Source organism: Silurus meridionalis, chromosome 28 (assembly GCF_014805685.1).
Source record: "Silurus meridionalis isolate SWU-2019-XX chromosome 28, ASM1480568v1, whole genome shotgun sequence".
Lineage (NCBI taxonomy): Eukaryota > Metazoa > Chordata > Actinopteri > Siluriformes > Siluridae > Silurus > Silurus meridionalis.
The window spans coordinates 4790340-4811899 of record NC_060911.1 but is presented as its reverse complement, the minus strand read 5'-3'; the positions used below and the strand labels follow the sequence as shown (position 1 = coordinate 4811899).

Sequence of the window (21560 nt, the reverse complement as noted above, 5' to 3'; positions counted from 1 at the left end):
CCTGCTTACTACAGTCATAAAGACTGCACCGCCCTGAGACTTATAAACTAACTTTTTTACCTATAAGCTCTATTTTGGGGACTTTGGAGAAGTTTTAATGGATCTAAGCTCTCTGCTTATTTTCTAATAAGTCAACAACTCTTTCTAGCTGAATGGATAATGGGATTACTGCATCGCTTCGCCTGTGATGTCGTCTGTGGCATTACAGCCATGAAAACCTCCTTGACAACTGAGGTGTTTAAAAAGCGACTGCAATAACGCTTGCCCTGTTGGGTAAATACAGTAATGTTCCCAGCTTATCATTCAAGTACATTTGCAAATCAATATTTTTTCATCTTCAGGAACACAGCTGTATTGAACTCTATAGCATGTGTATTTTTTCACATTTAAACAGGTGCATTTTAGTTTAACGGTAAGTAAAATGATCCCTTCAGGAGTCTGACGCATCAGTGTAAAGTCATTCATCTTTAATATACTGCACATCATTTACATTCAATGTATGGACAAAAATATTCGGCCATACTGTATGTGGTTTTTCCACAAACTACAAAGTTATTTAACTCTATAGGATGTATTTGAATGTGGAAACCTGAAATATTTCCTCCACTTGAACTAGCAGATGCAAACAGGTTCCAGCATACCTCTGTGCACCAAAGACAGCTCCATGAAGATATGGTTTTATATGGGTTGCAGTGGAAGATCTCAAGTGGCCTGCTATAGAGCTCTGACTTTAACCCACATACAAATTTTATAAGAACTGTTTGAATGAAAGTAAAAAAAAAAACAGAAAATCCAGAGCATTACACATTTCTGCATAACTGAAACCTAGTATTTGTACATAGTGAATATCTACAACAATACATTAAAATGAGGCAGCACTGCCAAGCTGCCAAAGTTTATCACTTAACCCTATTTACTCCAGGGGCTCTGTACCACAGTTGACCCTGCGCTCTTATCCCCAGCTGGGATGTGTGAAGACTAGGGGGGAGTGCTAGCTCAGTGGTTAAGGCTCTGGGTTACTGATCAGAAGGTCAGGAAATTCAACCCCCAGCATTGCCAAGCTGCCACTCTCAGGGCCCTTGAGCAAGGACATTAACCCTCTGTGCTCCAGGGGCCCTGTAACATGGCTGGCCCTGAGGTCTGACCCCAGCTTCCTAACATCATTGATATATGCGAAGAAATGTCACTGTGTAAAATAAAGTAAAGTACACATGAAAAGTATAAAAAAGCATATTTAGATGTTTCCAAATTGAAAATGTTGTGCACTTTACTTTATTATTATCTTTATAAAGAAAGCACTGCTCAATATGTACTAGAAGCTCTCTATGGTGACTGGTTGGATACTGAGATCTACAATTGGAAAATTCCAGAAAACTAATCCAAGAGATTGTGAGCTTCTGTGGGTGATCAAAAGTTTTGAGGAATTTCCATGGAAATTTCAGTTCAGTGTAGGCATTTAACACAGATGATGAAGACGATGATGTCTCCTGCAGTCCACAACAAACACAACTCATATGGCATAATCTGTGTAATGGATGTACTGTAACTGTGGGAGTTTTACTGCAGATTCAGATTTTACCATTTGGTCCTTTCGCAGCTCCTTCAGAAGTCATGAAGCAGCATTTTTAGATGCTGATTATCATGTTTCTCTTCTTTAAGATCCTCGGCATACAGTTGGATCTGAAGGTGACGACAACCAGGATAGCACATTAAATGTATTATTAAATAAATGCATAAATAAATGTATGAATGAATGAATGGCATTGGATAAAAACATTAACCTACATAATACACGCTAATGGAATCCCACACAACCATCTGCTTCCTTGGTAAACATCCATAGTAATAAAAGACAAGTGTAGCAGTACTCATTGTAGCATAGTAGCTTGCAAACAGAGTAATAATAACAGATCCCACAGAAACATAATGCTTCTGTTTAAGTCTAAATTGTTTCTCTGCCTCACTGGTTTCCATGTAGATCGTACCTGACAGTTTTGTGTGACACAAGTCCAGTGATATGGAACACTACATGGAAATAGGTACGATCTAAACATCAAAATGACAAGTTTTTAGACATCAGATTTTACATTTCTACTGCTTAGTGAATTTTTAACATTTTCAAAATTAGCTTAAAAGATATGCAAAACATGATTAGAAATGATTGGGTTTAAACCATGGCCTTAGCATAAGTGCATTATGTGGGTAAACAAAAAACATTTCACGTTTTATAGACGCTTCTCAACACCCCAACACTATGCCCAGTAACAAAGACTGAGTAAGCCGGGGCTGAATGCTAAGCCAATTAGCATACTGGAGACACAGCGTTTAAGCCGATTAGCGCACTGGATACAGAGTTTAGATTCTAGCTGCTGTATCAAGCACCTGTGTAGGCCAATGAAGATATATTAATTTAATTATTATTACTCAGAATGAGGAATGGGATGCATGTTCTGGTGGTTTTCAAGCACAGTGTGGGCAAAAGCTAAAGGCTAAAATGGTAACATCAATCCGGTGATGATGTTTGTTTAGCACTGTCACTCGGAATACAAGAGTACGAATCTAATTATGATTATTAATAATAATCAGCTATGATTTGAGATGTAAACACCAGTATAACCACATGTTCAACTATGTAACCTAACGTCTATTGCCAGCTTTGCCAAGCACACATCTGCCCAATGCCACTCTACTACTACTACTACACAACTACTCTACTCCTGCTGTATTACTGGGGGTGAGAACAATGTTTAAATAAATACACATGTATGCCAATTCTTGTCATAACATATTCATGACAGGATATTCGCCCACTTAAAACCAGTGATTGTTGTCTATATTTATCACTCGTGTGCAATTCGGTGTAAAAATGTTCCTTTGTTAAATTCTTGATTATACAATTGACTGAAAAACATTCTTTTGGAAGCTCTGCACACTTCAGCCTCTCCTCCTCCAGGTCTTTCCTGATCTTCTGGACTTGGGTCAGCAACTGCTGCTTCTTCTGTCGTTCTCTATAGAGCTCTCCGAAAAGTTTTTTATAGCATCGCAGTATCTGCAAATTTCGCTTTTCTAAATACAATAAAAAAAATTTAAGAAAAAATTTAAAAAAGGGATTCTGGGTAAAATGTAAATACAATGAAATGGTTTGCAAGTCTCATATTTTTATTCACAATAGAACATAGAATACATGTTTATTCTGAGAACATTTACCATGTAAATAAAAAAATACGGTATTTTTTTTTATTTGGTGGCTGCAACATGTCTCGAAAAATTTGGGACAGGGCAACAAAGTTCTGGAAAAAGTAGAAAAATGAAACAGTTGGAGAAACATTTTGCGATGAATTAGGTGAATTGACAACATGTCAGTAAGATGATTGGGTTTAAACAATGTTATCCTCTCTAATCTTAGAGAGGCAAAGTCTCAAGGAAGTAAAAGATGGGCAGAACATGTTGTTACTTAACAACAAATTGCAAAACAGTTAGAGAACATAATATCATAAAAAGTTTCAAAGGATCTGGAGAAATCTCTGTGCACACAGAAAAAGGGTAAAAATCAATATTGAATGGCGGTGATCTTCAAGCCCTCGTGATTCTTTAATGGGAATCGGTGCATGGGCTCATTAACACCTCCAGAAATGCAGTCTATGAGCACAGTTCATCCTCTGCTGGATATCAGAGCCCGTCTCCAGGTGGACACGTTCACAGGGGGCTCACGGATCCCTTTTCTTGTGGCTCAATTTGTTTGATCTCAATTGAATTAATTATTATTCTATAGCCTTATTTTGACAAATATGGTTTGGATTTGTTTAGTTAATTCATTTTAGTTAGTCTTTACATCAATATTATTAATATTTATATCCCAATAGTAAAATAGTAAGCAAATTAGTTGAACCAATCTCATTATACATTAAAGCATTGAGGGATGGATGGGAAGGAGCACTGTCTGGAAGTTTTGTGTACAAATGAATCCACATTTTGGTGTTTTTTTTTTTTTATTTTCTAAAAGAAACTTCTCTAAGACGGAGAACACGAGAGAGGAGATCATTTGATGATTGCAAATGGTGAGCTATTTTATGAGTTGCTCAGTAGCTCCTAGTTTTATAACCACAAATGACTGTATAAGACTGTAGAAAGATCATTACTCATAATCTTACACGCCACTGCTCATGTTAGTTCTCACTCGCCAGTGTTCTGTATTGTTTAAAGACTATAATCACACTCTTGATGTCACCCAAATGAGGATGGGTTTCCCTTTTGAGTCTGGTTCCTCTCAAGGTTTCTTCCTCATAACATCTAAGGGAGTTTTTCTTTGCCACAGTCATCATGGCTGCTCATCAGGGAAAAATACACATCGTTCACCTTAACTGTTCAATTCTGTAAAGCTGCTTTGAGACAATGTCTGTTGTGAAAAACACTATAGAAATAAACTTGACTTGACTTGACTAGAGGAGGATCAGACTGCCTCACATCCACACAGTCAAACATGCAGGTGGATTGGAGCTTATTGGTTCTTATCCATGATGATGCCTCTAGAACATGATCTTATGCTGAATACACAGAGAAATTAAGTACTGATCATGAGAAATGATCTGGATGGTGAGAAATGATCTGGATGATGAGAAATGATCTGGATGGTGAGAAATGATCTGGATGATGAGAAATGATCTGGATGGTGAGAAATGATCTGGATGATGAGAAATGATCTGGATGGTGAGAAATGATCTGGATGGTGAGAAATGATCTGGATGATGAGAAATGATCTGGATGGTGAAAAATGATCTGGATGATGAGATATGATCTGGATGCTGCATCATGGGTAATAACCATAACCATTCGTGACAGCGGGAACGTGGAGAAATGTAAAGTCGTGATCAGGAGAAAAACAGATTTTTGTTGTTGTTGAGATCACGAGGAAATTAAGTCGTGATCATTACAAAACAACTTTTATTATGTCGAGATCACGAGAAAACAACGTTTGTTATGTCGAGATGAACAAAAAAAAACGAGAAAGAAACAAAATGATAATTAATGGCCTCTTATAACCTCCGTATATTTTACTCCAAATTATAAAGGAAAAGAAAAACACGCACTCTTTCAATGTATCTAGGAAACCGTTGAAGCCGGTCACATCCCAATTTGCATCCCGCGCCCTTATCGGGGTAGCGTACCAAATTAAACGCTTTGTAGTGCACTTATCTAGTGCGGAAGAACACATTTTGGAATACACCCTTCTTTCTGCTTCCTTATCCTTTTCCTACCTGTAATCCGGACTATATATATATCGCGGTGTATCATTGGCTACAACTGTTCGGTTCCTGCGCTTGGATTGGCTTTACAGGACGTTATAACCAATCAGAATTTAGGAGGCGGGCGTTATCGGAATACGGGTAGGAAGTGAAAAGGGTTTGTTTGCGCCTATCGTTGTTTGTCGTACGAGTCGTTGGGGAGGTTGTAAAGGACGGATCGGCTTGCTGTTTATTTCCCTTGGACTTGCAGATGGGATCAGAGTAACGTTACGACCTAAAGACGCGACTGACGACGATGCAGGACAGGTAAATACATAACCGGAAGTTAACGTGCTGCATTACAGGATGTGTAAGAATAAATCTCAGAAAAAGGTTCCAACTGGTCTCACTTCTAAATCAACCCCTGAGATATTATTCAGCCTGGATCAATAAGTTTGATCCTAAATTTTGCTACTTGATCTTGCAGCACGAGTTATGGACCCTCTCGTTATCTCCTTCCTATAAATCAGACCGTCAGTCTGAAACACGTGACCAATTCTACACCAGAAATGTAGCTCTTGATGCCCATGATCATGAGAGTAGATGCTGTTGTGTTCAGGAGAAGGTAGCGTCTGTGTGCTGCTGTGACGTCACACGGGGACACTTTGCTCCTATTTGTTTGTTATAAGGGTCACATGGTCATCATTCAGTCCCGCTCGAAGGGGTTCTGGTTGATAAACAGGGGTTTGTTGAATGGACAGCAATGGAAGACTGGATAATTGTCTATTTTATGTGTCCCCGGATGCTGGGACGCTTATAATAAGTGCGATACGAGACAAAAGGAATCAGGGGCACAGCATATTTTGAGACGGGGGGGCGGTGCCACCCTGTGCCACCCCGTGCCCCTCATTTAGACATGCCCCTGGTTTCTTGTCACTTTGTATCAGAAGTTCTTGGTATCACTCATCCCTACTCTACTTCACTGGAGCTCAACACTTTGGGAGTCTGATGGCGCTCCTTCTGGTGGGAACAAGGTGACCACTGCATGGAAAATCAGGTGTATCCAGGTGTGACCAGGTGTGATTAAAATGTTCACACACGAGTAATAATGTCTAATTTCCTTAGAGGATGAGAAAATCACTGTTTTGTAATAACCCGAATTGTAATTGAAGTCATTGAATTGAATATATTTTCCATGAATATGTATTAAATGATCTCCAATAGTCTATTTTCTTCAGTTCATAGCTTTTCTCTTGGCTGCACTGCTTCCAGTAGTGTATGTTTGTTAGAGTTTCTATCCAATTATCTTTAAAGCCATCACGTGTCTCCAGGATTAAAGGATTAAATCTGCCTTGAGGCTGCAGGCAACTCTAACTTTAAATACAAGACAATGAAACTTGCTTTAATCAGATTTCCAGTCGGCAACACCAGGGGGCGACACCTGTGGCAAGGAAAAACTCCCTTTAGCTGTTATGAGAAAGAAACATTGAGACAAACCAGACTCAAAAGGAAACCCATCCTCATTTAGGTGATATCAAGAGTGTGATTATAGTCTTTAAACAATACAGAACACTGGAGAGTGAGAACTAACATGAGCACTGGAGTGTGCGATTATGAGTAATGATCTTTCTACAGACTTATACAGTCATTTGTGGTTATAAAACTAGGAGCTACTGAGCAACTCATAAAATAGCTCAACATTTGAGATCATCACAGATCCAACACCAGCTTCTCCATGCCAGAGCCTTTAAACACTCAAAGAGGTCCAGTGTCCAAACTCTACATAAAGTGGGATTTAATTGGCGCGGTTACTTCTCTAGATGGTCCGGGATGTTTGTGGGGTCGTCATCTACTTCTTTAAAAGTCCGTAATCTTCATGAGGTGGGACACAAGTGTCATTATCATTAAAGAAAAATGTTCTCCAACTGTAAAAGACCAAAAAAGTACAGTCAGTTAAAATGTTTGCAACAGTGTGTAAACTGTTGTGCATGAGAGCAGTTCAGTTCTGCCAGTTCTGAGACCTGCATATTTGTTTTAAAGCTAAATAAAATCCTGTCTCTCACCCTCATGAGCGCCCCCAATCTGGCATCACTGTGTACTTTTCCACTCCTCATATTGTCTATTAACCCTGTCGATCTGTTTCTTTGTAGGTACACCACCACACATCAACATCATGACTTCGAGACCTGTCACTCAACTCTCTTGTAACCTCAGAACCTGGCTGCATTTGAGCGGCCGTCGAACAGGTGCCGGGCGTGACTACGCGTCATGCTGAGAACGAAAACAGCACTATGAACCGATACGCTGCCATCCGGCAGCTTGGCGATGGCACCTACGGCTCGGTCACACTGAGCCGGTGCCTGGAGTCCGGTGAGCTCGTCGCCATCAAGAAGTGAGTCTAGATGTTTTTCTGTGGTTTTAGAATATTTGATAAGAAGTTCAGAGCCATGTTCACAGCTTATCTGCTGACTAAATGAGACTAAATGTGACAGAGACACAGCCCTAGACCAAGACTAGCCGAGCACAGAGCCCTAGACCGAGACTAGCCGAGCACAGAGCCCTAGACCGAGACTAGCCGAGCACAGAGCCCTAGACTAAGTCTAGACGAGCACAGATCCCTAGACAGAGACTAGTCGAGCACAGAGCACTAGACCGAGTCTAGCCGAGCACAGAACCCTAGACTAAGTCTAGACAAGCACAGAGCCCTAGACAGAGACTAGCCGAGCACAGAACCCTAGACTAAGTCTAGATGAGCACAGATCCCTAGACAGAGACTAGTCGAACACAGAGCACTAGATCGAGTCTAGCTGAGCACAGAACCCTAGACAGAGTCTAGCCGAGCACAGAACCCTAGACAGAGTCTAGCCGAGCACAGAACCCTAGACTAAGTCTAGACAAGCACAGAGCCCTAGACAGAGACTAGCCAAGCACAAAGCCCTAGACAGAGATTCACAGACTGAGACTAACCAAGCACAAAACCCTTGACTGACTTCTAGACTGAGACTAGCCAAGCAACAGCTCCAAACTGAGACAAATCGAGCACAGAGACAGGGCCTAAGATTAGCCCAACACTGAGCCCAACACTGAGCCCAACACTGAGCCCAACACTGAGCCCAACACTGAGCCCAACACTGAGCCCAACACACAACAACAGCCTATTACAGTAAGGTAAAGCATTCAGGGTCTGTAAGCAGGCCACTGATGAATGCTCTTGTCTTTTCACTAAACTGGAGTGCAAAAATATTCCAGTGCTCCTTAACTCTGACCAGTTAAGCTGATTGCTATTTCAGCTGTGGAGAAACCCGGAATTGAAGGCTTCCATTCTGGTGATTATGTAGACATCTGTCAGGCTTCTGTAAGCCACAGTTTTGTGTGTGCTCTATTTTAAACTCGTACAGGATGTTATTACGGGGAAAGGGCCTTGAACAGCAGCGGTGGAGCGCTCCATTGGTTTAACTCAACTGAGTTTTTACACTTTTGTGGGCGTGTGGGTTGTGGCACTGGTCATCAAGGTCATAATCTGGTCGTCAAAAAATGATGAACGGTTGATGGTTTTCATCATCCAAAGTAGACTAAATTGCAGACTTTCAAACAGCTGTGGAGGTCATGATTCACCACAGGGAGATGTACAGTGCATGAAATACATGACTGTGATTCTTTATGTTGCAGGTTGCGGACTCATGCTTAGTGCGTTACTGAAATCAATGAATCGTTAATGTTTATGAATTATGATCCAGCACTTACCCATATTTTATTTTATTGCACAGAATGAAAAGGAAATTTTATTCCTGGGAGGAGTGCATGAATCTCCGAGAGGTCAAGGTAAATATAACAGATGCATACACACATCTGGTTTTAGCTGCCATGAAGGTGTGAACGTTCTTACATTTCTTCTGAATGCGTTTTGTCACTTTTTGTTTCTGTCCATAAATGCTGACATAGCGCATTAATAACTCATTTCTGCAGCAGCAAAGTGGAGGTAGTAGGTGACAAGTGTTTCCTGTGTGTTCTGAAATTGCAGTGCTTTTAACTCCATTCTGCCCCTGTATTAATCCTGACCTGCATCTATAAAGACAAGAGCATGTTTAGGACATTTATAAGATTAAAGGTGTGTAACGGTATACAAAATTCAGGGTTCGGTACGTACCTCGTTTTTTTTTGTTTTTGTTTTTTTTAGTTACGGTCCGGTTTAATTTCGGCACATTTAAAGGGAAAAAATGCAATACAAAAAACAGCCTGTTGTTTTTATTTAGCGCAGTTTATTATTATTAACATTTGTGATCATTATTTACATTAAAATTTTTTTTTTTAATAAAACAGCTGCTTGGTTATAATAATAATAATATAAAATATAAAGTAATAACTTACAATAATTTTCTCAAAATAAAATACATAAAAATTAAACAGGATAAATCAGATTAATGCACTTTTTTATTATATTGATATCATATTTATATTATTATAAAACAAAGTAATACATTTAATTAGAACAAATTAAATTGATTAAATTAAATTAAATAAATAGACAAAAAATGTAACTAAATAGTTTACATTTGTTTGACCTGTATGGTAATATACAGATATACGTGTGTGTGTGTGTGTGTGTGTGTGTGTGTGTGTGTGTGTGTGTGTGTGTGTGTGTGTGTGTGTGTTTTGCATTTAATATTTAATATTCTATGATATTTTTCACTGTTCTATTCATTTCAGCAAACTTTAACAAAAGTCTTCATTCCTTCCATCCTTCCTTCCTTCATTTACTCCCTCGATATGCAGAATTGTCTGAAACTGTACATAAAACTCAAAAGAATCCACAACACTAAAATTGCGTCCGAAAACGGCGGCAATTTCACGCAAAACAAACTCTAGTTACTTTTTTATACCCCTGCCATTGTTGTGTATGTTTTCAAGTTTAATAATAATAAAAAGTCAAAAACAATGACACTGCGCTCAACATGCAAGTCGGAGACTAAATAAACTTGTGGTCCACCACTTAGTTACAATCTGAATTTCTTCCGGAATGTGTATGTATTATGTACAGTGGTGTGAAAAAGTGTTGGCCCCCTTCCTGATTTCTTAATTTTTTGCATGTTTGTCACACTTAAATGTTTCAGATCATCAAACTAATTTAAATATTAGTAAAAGATAACACAAGTGAACACATGCAGTTTTCAAATGAAGGTTTTTCACACACACTTTTTTACACAGGGTCATGTATTTTTTGGATTTTGTTTTCCCTCAATAATTAAAACATTCATTTTAAAAAAGCATGTTCACTTGTGTTATCTTTTACTAATATTCAAATTAGTCTGATGATCTGAAACTTTAAAGTGTGACAAACATGCAAAAAAAAAGAAAACACTTTTTCACACCACTGTATATGTTCCGCACGTAAAAGTTGTCATACCGTTACACACCTACTAGATGATTATGAATACTTTCTAGTGCATGGATATACAGAGCTTTTCAATAGGCATGTGCTGATGTACAATTCTCGTAATATGATCATTATATTTGCATTCAATTATGAAGCTATTCAATTATTTGCATTCAATTATGAAGTTATTAAAGCTAAACAATAAATATAACAATGTCAGTGTGTTCACACTGTGTTTAGTGTCTATTGCATATCGGCACATCTTTCTAGAGATAATGCTTGTAGGCCGCAGTTACACTAGTCTGCCACCAGGTGAAATTTATTCTGCCGCTAATACAGAACCACTGGATTTACCAAAAATATGCTAAAATATACAATCTGTTTATATACACAGTTTCGCCACAAAAAAGGGAGATTTCTTTGTTGATTTTACATTTAATCTGAACAGTGCCATGTCACGACCTGTCGTTCTTGTATTGGTCACAAGTTTTCATGCAGTACAAATTCGCAGGATTTTCGAAGGCTTGCGTTTTCGATTTCCGGGGTTTGCGTGTGTATGAACGGATGTCAGTGGAGCATAAAAAGTGTAGCCTTACCCTGAGAATTATTTATTAATTGATCGTTTATTTGGATCATTCATGCTGTAGTTCTGTCAAGCAATTCATGTAGCAGCAACAGTGACTCAGGGGCCTTGCTGGTATTGTTCCTAATAAAGTGGCCAGGGAGTGTTTGCCGCTTATGTCAAATTCAGATCTCAATCTGACAGCAGGAATGGACACTTTTCTTCGGATAAAATCTGAAAATCTGCACTTTGTCTCATCAGTCACCTTTTGTTTATTTCCATCGCTGTCAACAATAGTGTTGTCGTTTTAAATGGATTTGAATTCAGTAGGTTGTTAAATGTTCTATCGACATGTAAAAGCAGTGATTTCTTTCACTCCCAGTCCCTGAAGAAACTCAACCATGCAAACGTGATCAAGCTGAAGGAGGTGATCCGGGAAAACGATCAGCTCTACTTTGTGTTTGAGTGTATGAAGGAGAACCTCTATCAGCTCATGAAAGAAAGGTAACCCATGAATAAACTGCACTCTACAGAACTACAGCCTGTACTTTTTCATAAGACATCGTCGGAAAAAGAAAGATTGAATGTATATGACACGCCTGCATTGTTTCTCCAGAACGCGCTTGTTTCCTGAGTCTGCAGTGAGGAATATCATGTTTCAGATTCTTCAGGGACTTGCCTTTATTCATAAACACGGTATCTTTCTCTTTTACAATTTTAACTGCTTTAGCATCAAATTTTATTTCTGATTAATTCCCCAACGTCTATTCTTTTCATTTCATACCCTTTCTCTCACTCGTGCTTGCTTTCTGTAGTGTATGTTTGTTAGAGCTTCTATTAAATCATATTTCAGCCGTCACATCACATGTCGCAAGGGTCAGGATCTTTAAGGATCGATTGAACCAATCAGATTGCAAGTTTTTGACACCGGTGCCATCTAGCAGGCATCCGATAATTTCGGCTTTTTCACATCCTTTGATTGGATGTTTAGCTGAATTGATTTGGGCTTAGATTTACTTTCAAGAAAAGCTGGAATCATGAGGAAAACTCTCATTGCACTGTTCAAAACAGTTCTTCAGTTTTTTTATGAACCATTCCTCCTTTTTTTTGTGTTTTTGGTCTAAGAATTTTTTATTGCAAAATTGCACTTTTACATTTTATAACATGACCATCACACCCTCCCCAAGAATCAACTACACAATTAAAAATAAATAAAATAAAATAAATAAATAAATAAATAAATAAAAGGGTAATACATAAAGGAAACAAATAATAGAAAAACTATTTATAATTATACCTCGAACCATTACTGATTTTGCATTTTCTTTCTTGTAAAATTTGAGCCAAAACCTACAATTTGCCTTCATTTCAGATCCGCACCAAAAAGAAAAAAGCGCAGAAAAAAAACAGGGGGTAGACTGAGTTTTTGTCATTAAATTTTATGAGGTAAATATTGACGCTTCTGCTTGAGCTGATGTATGTGGGCAGTGCAGCTGCGGCTACAGTGAAAGGAGACTTGTTGAATTTTGATCATCGGGTTTCTCGCTTTAGTAATGGCATCCATTCGAACTGTCTGTGATGCAGCGTAAATCTGGTCGCATTAAGAGATGGATTGGACACAACTGAAGGTCTAGATGTGAAATGCATGGCCCACCATTAGATTAATTAATTGATTTTCCTGAATTGATTGCTTCTGTAAAAAAGAAATCTGATACAGTAGCATTGACACTAAATACTAAAGATCTGACCAACATTCTTTTCTCCTAAGTATTTGCTATTCCTTCGTGTGTAATATCAAGTCTCCTTGCCTTGCCTATAGGCTTTTTTCACAGAGATCTGAAGCCAGAGAATCTTTTGTGCATGGGTCCCGAGCTTGTAAAAATTGCCGACTTCGGACTGGCTCGAGAGATCCGATCTCGTCCTCCTTACACTGACTACGTGTCGACAAGATGGTACCTTTTTTTCCCTTTATTATTTATTTTCTACTTGTGATAATTCGAGTCCTAAGAGATATTAGTTCTATACACCAGCACAGGCTGTACAGTGCATAATTGCTGAGTCTACATATTTTTTCCCACCCAGTTGCATTTTCTTAGACACAATATCCACATTTCTCTTTACTGATCATCAGGTACCGAGCTCCAGAAGTGCTTCTCAAGTCCACCAGCTACAGCTCTCCTATAGACCAATGGGCTGTAGGATGTATCATGGCTGAACTCTACACACTCAGACCTCTGTTTCCTGGCTCCAGTGAGGTGGACACTATTTTCAAGATCTGCCAGGTTTTAGGAACTCCAAAAAAGGTAGTAAGCCGTAAAGTATTCCAGGATTAAATAAAAATCCAGACTTTTGCTTGAAATGAATAGGATTTTCTTTATTTGTGCATTTCTGTAACATATATATGTACCTGCATCATATAGAACGACTGGCATGAAGGATGCCAGCTGGCGGCCTCCATGAATTTTCGCTGGCCGCAGTGCGTGCCCACTAGCCTAGCCTCCCTCATCCCCAACGCCAGCTCTGAAGCCATTCAGCTAATGAGAGACCTGCTGCAGTGGGACCCGAAAAAACGTCCAGCAGCCTCACAGGTATCACAAAGTTGAAAATACTTGGCAAAATACTTGCCTTTCTATTTAAACCCTATCTGGCAAGTCTTTTCCCTTAATAACAGCAGATGAGCAGATCAACGATGCACCAAAACCATGGTGCACCAAAATGTTGCTAAACACTAAAACCACAGTTCCAAAATCATCTCCTAACCCTTGACTTACCACTTCCTGTTCCCAGGCCTTGCGTTATTCCTACTTTCACGTGGGTCAGGTCTTAGGCCCTCAGCAGCAGATTCAAGACCACGGTCAAAAGAAACCTCCGCATCTCAGGCCGGACCCTCCGCCTCAGATCCCAGCTCTCCCCCTACCTGATGCAGCCCGTCCACTACAGCACCTACCAGAGCCACCTAAAAGGCAAGGAAAAGACGAGCTCAAGAGTGACAGAGTGGTGCAGGGCCGCTTCCCTCTGATACAGGACAAAGGCTTTCAGAGCAAGGTGAGCGATGCAACAGGCCATGTTTTTCGCTTGAAAACACATTTAAGGTAAATTGAATGTAAACTGGCTGCTTTTAGTCGGAACTCTTACTTGTTCATGCTTTTATTCAGTGATGCAGCAGTGCAGTGTCTATAATCATGCAGATAAAGGTTAAGAGTGTTAGTTGGTGTGTATATTAAACATCAGAATAAGGGAAAAAAAAGATCACGGCCACTTTGAATATTTCAGAAAATGCTGATTTCCTAACGTTCACACAATTCTTTAAATGGAAAGACCACGTTAGAGAAGTGAAGAAAAGAGTGCAGGCAGGGTGGAGTGGGTGGAGAAGAGTGATAGCAGGAGTGATTTGTGATAGAAGAGTATCTGTGAGAGTGAAAGGGAAAGTTTATAGGACTGTGGTGAGACCTGAGATGTTGTATGGTTTAGAGAAAGTGGCATTGAGTAAAAGACAGGAGGTGGAGCTGGAGGTAGCAGAGCTGAAGATGTTGAGGTTTTCGTTGGGAGTGACGACGATGGACAGGATTAGAAACGAGTTTATTAGAGGGACAGCGCATGTAGGACGTTTTGGAGACAAGGTGAGGGAGGCGAGATTGAGATGGTTTGGACATGTGCAGAGGAGGGACATGGGGTATATCAGTAGGAGAATGCTGAGGATGGAGCCACCAGGAAGGAGGAAAGGAGGAAGACCAAGGAGGAGGTTTATGGATGTGGTGAGGGAAGACATGCAGGTAGTTGGGTTGAAAGAGGCAGATGTAGAGGACAGGGGGGTATGGAGACGGATGATCTGCTGTGGCGACCCCTAATGGGAGCAGCCGAAAGAAGAAGAAGAAGATATATAACTAATGCTAATCTACATGGAATATTTACTTTTCAATTTTTGCACCTGTGCAATATCCTGTGTTTGTGGATTATGTGTGATGAACAGTGACTTTTTTTTTATTTATTTTTTTTTTAGACGAATAATGGATTTATCACTTTGTACCTTGTCGTGTGTGCTTTTATAGAATATTCCCATGTGGCTTATTCCACAGCTTACTCCAGAACCCGAGAATGCAAAATTGTCCAGCGGTTTATCGAAGCCTAAAGGAGGCCGGAGGAGATGGGGTTATGTGACCGGGGTCTTAAAGGGAGACGACTGGGATGATTGTGAGGACACGGACACTACATCCACCACCCTGAACAAACCCTTTTTCATCAGCAATGAAAAACGGCTACAGGGAGACAGCAGTGTGAACAGGTGATTTGCTGGGTGCAGAAAATAGTTGATCGTGATATGAAAATTCTGAGTCTGAGTGGAATCATGAGTATGTTCATTTGACTTGCATTCAAGTAATTATATGCTGACTAAGATGGGCAAAATATACCATAAAACTGTTAATCATATTAATAATGAAAAAAAAAGTGACGTGATTTATTTCACATTTGCTTTCGAGTTACAATTTTTTCATTTACGCAGGCTGGGAAACGTTTTGGATTTTAGTCTGTCGAACAACAGGAGCGAAGGAGTCAAGAATATAAACAACGCGCTGCTCTTCCAAGAGCCATCCAGGACAGCATCCGCCAAACAGCATTACCTGAAGCAATCGAGATATTTACCAGGTAAACACATCTGTAATCAAACACCTGCATTTCTGGAACTACAAAATCTACAGATGGACTGAAGTTTGTGGACACCTGAACATATGTATAAATGAGACCCCAGAGATCCAGAGTTAAGCGGGTGGTACGTCAGTAAAAATGGTCCGTGGGGAAACACAGTGCTATTTGTACTTAAATGGACTAATCGAAGCATCGAGGCAAATAATTTGTATTCGAATAATAATTAGCTTTTTTGTATTCTAACTACTCGAGTTACTATAGGAAACGTAGCAGCCTCCATACTTCATAATGACAAAACAAAAACACCATTTGTAATGACATTGCAAAGTATCACATTGGAATGAGGATTTACACCATTTGCTTTGACATATGAAGTCGAGTTTAGGAGCATCCTGTTTCTCAGGATCTTCTTTGAGATGTTTCTTCACTTTAACTAAAATCCACAAGGCAAATTCCATTACCATGATTCGGGTGTATAGAAGGTCTACCAGGAGATCAATATGGGTTCTTGCAGAACAGAAATTTCCAAAGAATACAATGGCCTCTTTAAGTTTAATTGAAGAAGTTAAGAACCACCAAGAGCTAAACAATTGGTGGAAAAGGACTTGGGGAGAAGGACCAGTCGGACCTCTCAGGGTTTTCTCTTCATACAGTCTCAGGGAGCTTTTCCAATGAAATTTTCCAATGATCCTACAGGTCTCTCAGATAGTTTAGAAAACAATAATTATGAAACACTGCTGTAATCAGGTGGACTGAAAATAAAGAGATGTAATGTAAGGTTTGATTTCTTTGCTTGGACATTGGATATTCTTCTGAAATTATTTTGCGCACTTCGGAAAGCCTCGATCTGTCACGCTGGAAGGGCAAAGATGCAGCATAATAATTTGTTCCGCTACAGTTACCTAAAGACCGCATTGTAGATCAACTGCAATTTATACCTTCTGTCCAGGAGAGGGCGATGGCTCCATGTGGTATTAAAGAACACTTATTTAAAGAAGAATTGGGACTGAATAATTTGTAGCATCATGTCCTATGGTCACTATTTACACTATTTGCTCAGTTTGTATATACTGTTTTTTTGTTTATAAAAGGGTTAAACACAAAGAAGAATGTAGCAGTTAATGCAGGAAAAGACTACAGTGGAAGCACGTGGGAGGGCAACAGTGCTCCTGTCGGAGGAACTTTTTCAATCAAAGGCAATCACGGTAATCACATCCAACGTCTCTCGTGGCACTAAATGTCAGTTTAGCGATCAGTTAGTATGCCATGATGAAATCAAGAACCATGTGAAACCTTTCCATGTGACAAATGTGTTGCAGGGACACGTACAGGAGCGTATGTGCCAAGCTCAGTGTGTAAGAAAGAGACTGGTTCAGCTGGCCAAAGAGTGCATCACGCACCAGTCGATTCAACGTCAAGTGAGTTAAAAAAACAGACATTATTATTTTTCTTTTTTTGTATATAAATGTAAAACATGGGGCATTGAAATTTTATGGAGGAAAGAGAAACCCCTCATGGATAACACATCAGATGGAAAAAGGTTTGTGGGCATCTGAGCAAGATTGCTTTTTTCTTTATGAACATCATGAAATCAGAATTAAAGTCTGTCATCAATTGAACATTTTTGTCCATGTAATTCGAGAGAGTTTTTGAGTCGAAGCTTTGGAGAGGAGGCATTTTAAACGTGCAAAGCTCGCATCCGAGACAGCTCCTCCATAATTGCAGCAGAAGGAAAGTTACACATAATCACACAGCATAGAGCGACATAACGCAGCATAGAGCGACATAACACCGCATAGAGCGACATAACACAGCATAGAGCGACAGCATAGAGCTACATAACACAGCATAGAGCGACAGCATAGATCTACATAACACAGCATAGAGCAACATAACACAGCATAGAGCTACACAACACAGCATAGAGCTACACAACACAGCATAGAGCTACACAACACAGCATAGAGCTACACAACACAGCGTAGAGCTACACAACACAGCATAGAGCTACACAACACAGCGTAGAGCTACATAACACAGCGTAGAGCTATATAATACCACAAAATGCTAAATAACACCACATACAGCTACACAAAACAACATAAAGCTACATAACACAACATAGAGCTGCATAACAAACCATAGAGCTACATAACACAACATAGAGCTACATAACACAACATAGAGCTACATAACACAACATAGAGATACATAACACACTTATTGCATAAGTACAGAACAATTTGCAAAAAAGAGAACTGTAAACAAGTGTGTACTTGTAAACACATACCCAAAATGTGCAAAACAGCAACAGAAGCATTTGAGTAGGTATACTAGAGGACGATATAATATACATTATATTATAGTCTGTCAAAATGCTCTATTCTGATTGGCTAGAAGGTGTGAGATCAAACCGTTGAACAAAACTTTTTTTGGAAATTTGGAGCTAGAAGGTGGCGAGTCCGGGACGTCAGAAATTGTTTGGAACCGCTGCGACCTTGTTTATGCATTTAGTTCTAATGGAGCGTGTAGCGGTGCGCAGAGCGTTTACTGTAAAACCCTTTATAAGAAAGGTGACCGTGTGAGCAGTGTGCAGAATAGAATTTCCGCCTCATTCCCATCTGCTTGTGCTATTACATTATAAGTGCGTCATAATGGGTTTAGCCCATTTCCCTGAGCCACCCTGTGTAAGTGTAATGATTTACTGAATTACTAAAGTAAAGTAATTAGGAAATGTCTAAGCTACTTATTTTAAAATATTTTTATATTTATTGAACATTTTAAAATGATTAACTACCTGTGATTTTAATGGTTTGCACCGGTTCCAAACAATTGGCAACATCCCATTCCGACCTTCAAGTCATGCATTAAAGAAATGGATTATCCTTTAGATACACTATATTTCCGAAAGTATTGGGACACCTGACCTTTCCTGCTATATGTGCTTCTTTTCCAAACTGTAACCACAAAACTGGAGGCACTCAGAAGTACTCAATTGTCTTTAGATGCATTTTAATAACATTTTGCATTCACTTGAACTTGGAAACTCGAACCTGTTTCAGCACGGCAATGCCTCTGTGCACAAAGTGAGCTCCTTAAAGATCTGGTTTAGATACTTTGGAGAGGAAGATCTTGAGCGGCTTTTAAACTCATCCCTACTGAACACCCTCGTGGCTGATTAACACAAATATCCATAAGCACACTCCAAAATCTAGTGGAACATCTTCCCAGAAGAGTGGAGAGAATGAGCAGGTGACCCAATACTTTTGGCAATATAGAGTATTTTTAAACATTCATAGGAAGTATAATAACGGCATTTATACCCATTTATTTTATGTCTAATGTAGCAGTGGCTGTATTTCATTCGGCTTTATATTAACTTCTTATTTCCCAGATTATGCAACATGGAAATCCAGCAGGTCAAACACTCACGTGGGCACGTCATCCTACGTGCCGTCTCCCGCCAAGAGCACACCCGGCACGAGACCTCGCCCTGCTCTGCAGCCCGTTCACGGCCGCACAGACTGGTCCGCCAAATACAGCCATCGCTAGGCCGTTCTCAACATCAGCACTACTTTCTCTACCGTGGAATTTTTAAAATATCAACCTTCTTATATAGCAATAACCTTTTACAATCCTCTGTGTAAATTGTTTGTGAAGTTTTTATATTGATTTTGCAAAATATGCACAAGAATCTCAGTGCTGGTGTCAATCTGTTTGCTTTTTTTTTTCCCTGCATAGTGTCCAAAAAAAACAAGTGTATGCATTAATGTATGTTCAGTACATTTGTTGATATTAAAGGTCTTTATTTTATATTTTTGGTTTGCTGTTTGGATGTTCTTCAGTTCTTTTGGATGAGTTCTTTGTCACTTTGTGTGATTGGTTTTATTAATGAAATAAACAGGCAGAATTAATATTGTGATCTGTGATAGAAGAGTATCTGTGAGAGTGAAAGGGAAAGTTTATAGGACTGTGGTGAGACCAGCGATGTTGTATGGTTTAGAGACAGTGGCATTGAGTAAAAGACAGGAGGTGGAGCTGGAGGTAGCAGAGCTGAAGATGTTGAGGTTTTCGTTGGGAGTGACGACGATGGACAGGATTAGAAATGAGTTTATTAGAGAGACAGCACATGTAGGATGTTTTTGGAGACAAGGTGAGGGAGGAGAGATTGAGATGGTTTGGACATGTGCAGAGGAGGGACATGGTGTATATCAGTAGGAGAATGCTGAGGATGGAGCCACCAGGAATGAGGAAAAGAGGAAGACCAAGGAGGAGGTTTATGGATGTGGTGAGGGAAAACATGCAGGTAGTTGGTTTGAAAGAGGCAGATGTAGAGGACAGGGGGGTATGGAGACGGATGATCCGCTGTGGCGACCCCTAATGGGAGAAGATGAAAGAAGAAGTAGAAACAGGCAGAATAAAATCCCAGCAGCATCAATCTGGAGGTACGTTTGCTGAGAAGTTTCCAAAGGTGTCTGCCAACATGCACTATTTGTACAAAAGTATTTGAACACCTGACTTTTCTAGCCATATGTGCTTCCTTATCAAACTGTTACCACAAAGTTGGAGGCACACAATTTTATAAGACCCAAACCTTTTCCAACATGTCCCCTTAGACACAAAAGCAGCTCCATGAAGATATGGTCTGCATGGTTTGGGGTGGAAGATCTTCAGCTGTAGAGCTCTGACCTCCTCCCTGTTGAACACCTTTGGGATGAATTGGAACGCTGGCTGCACCCCAGGTCTCCTCACCCTCACCTACATCAGTGCCTGAGACTCTTCACTAACACCCTTGTCGCTGAATGAGCACACATTTCTATGTCAAAAATCTAGTGGAACATCTTTCCAGAAGATTCCAGTTGTAAGCGCAAATGGGGATTAAATGTGGAATGGGATGTTTCATAAAGCACATGCCAATCTTATGGACACTTTTATCCATATAGTGTATTAAAATGGGGTCTTCACTTACCTTGAAAATGAAATAAGTGTATAATTGTCTTTTTTGCTGCTGGAATGTTCCAGGGATCTAGAGGGTTAAACATAGTTGCCATATTTGCTGTAAAATGCTGCCTTTACACGCATACAACTATTATTGCAATTTTGAAGTTTGGCACCTTCACTGTCTCTCAAGCCTCTTTCAGTCAGCTCCACCCTTAGCCCGCAGACACATTCCTCAAAGCTTTACTGTACGGTCCATCCTCTCGCCCGTCATTCATCATGTTTCTATGAGTGCTTAAATGCTCTAAACCCACTGATTATGCGGCACAAAATGGGGGTGGGGGGGGTGGGGGTGGGTGACGTGGGTAAGGATGAGAAGGTCACCCTTATAGCTACTAAAACCCCACACAATTGCCATTGTTGCACTCTTTGGTGCTCTTCTGTCTTTCCAGGTTTCAATTTCAGCATATGGATGGTGGTGGGATAATATCCACATTCAAAACACTTGTGTATAAAAATATTACTAAATTACGCAGAAGCTATATTTTAAACCCCATCATACACAATTATTAAGTTCAATTCACTTCAGTTCTATTTGTATAGCAATTTTAACAATGGAGCTTGTCCCAAAGCAGCTTTACAGAAATCAGTGGATTAGAAATATGAATTAGAAGTTATAAATGAGTCCCTATAAGTTCTTTCCTCAAGAGTGAGTAAGTGATGACAGTGGCAAGGAAAAACTACCTGAGATGGTATGAGGAAGAAATCTTGAGAGAAACCAGACTCAAAAGGGAACTTCATCCCATCTGGGTGACACCGA

At 39.7% G+C, this 21560-nt stretch overlaps 1 protein-coding gene across 1 annotated transcript; it reads left to right on the top strand.

Annotated features, from left to right (window-relative positions):
• The first annotated feature begins 5274 nt into the window (after positions 1-5274).
• Positions 5275-19617, top strand: LOC124381601 (serine/threonine-protein kinase ICK-like). The gene is made up of 14 exons (XM_046843382.1): positions 5275-5549; positions 7373-7614; positions 8990-9044; positions 11541-11662; positions 11775-11854; positions 12978-13110; positions 13290-13461; positions 13579-13746; positions 13946-14203; positions 15235-15440; positions 15660-15802; positions 16894-17007; positions 17122-17220; positions 19197-19617. Exons 2-14 carry the CDS (start codon positions 7514-7516, stop codon positions 19352-19354), a joined length of 1809 nt encoding a protein of 602 aa, XP_046699338.1. The 5' UTR covers positions 5275-5549; positions 7373-7513; the 3' UTR covers positions 19355-19617.
• Positions 19618-21560: the final 1943 nt, after the last annotated feature.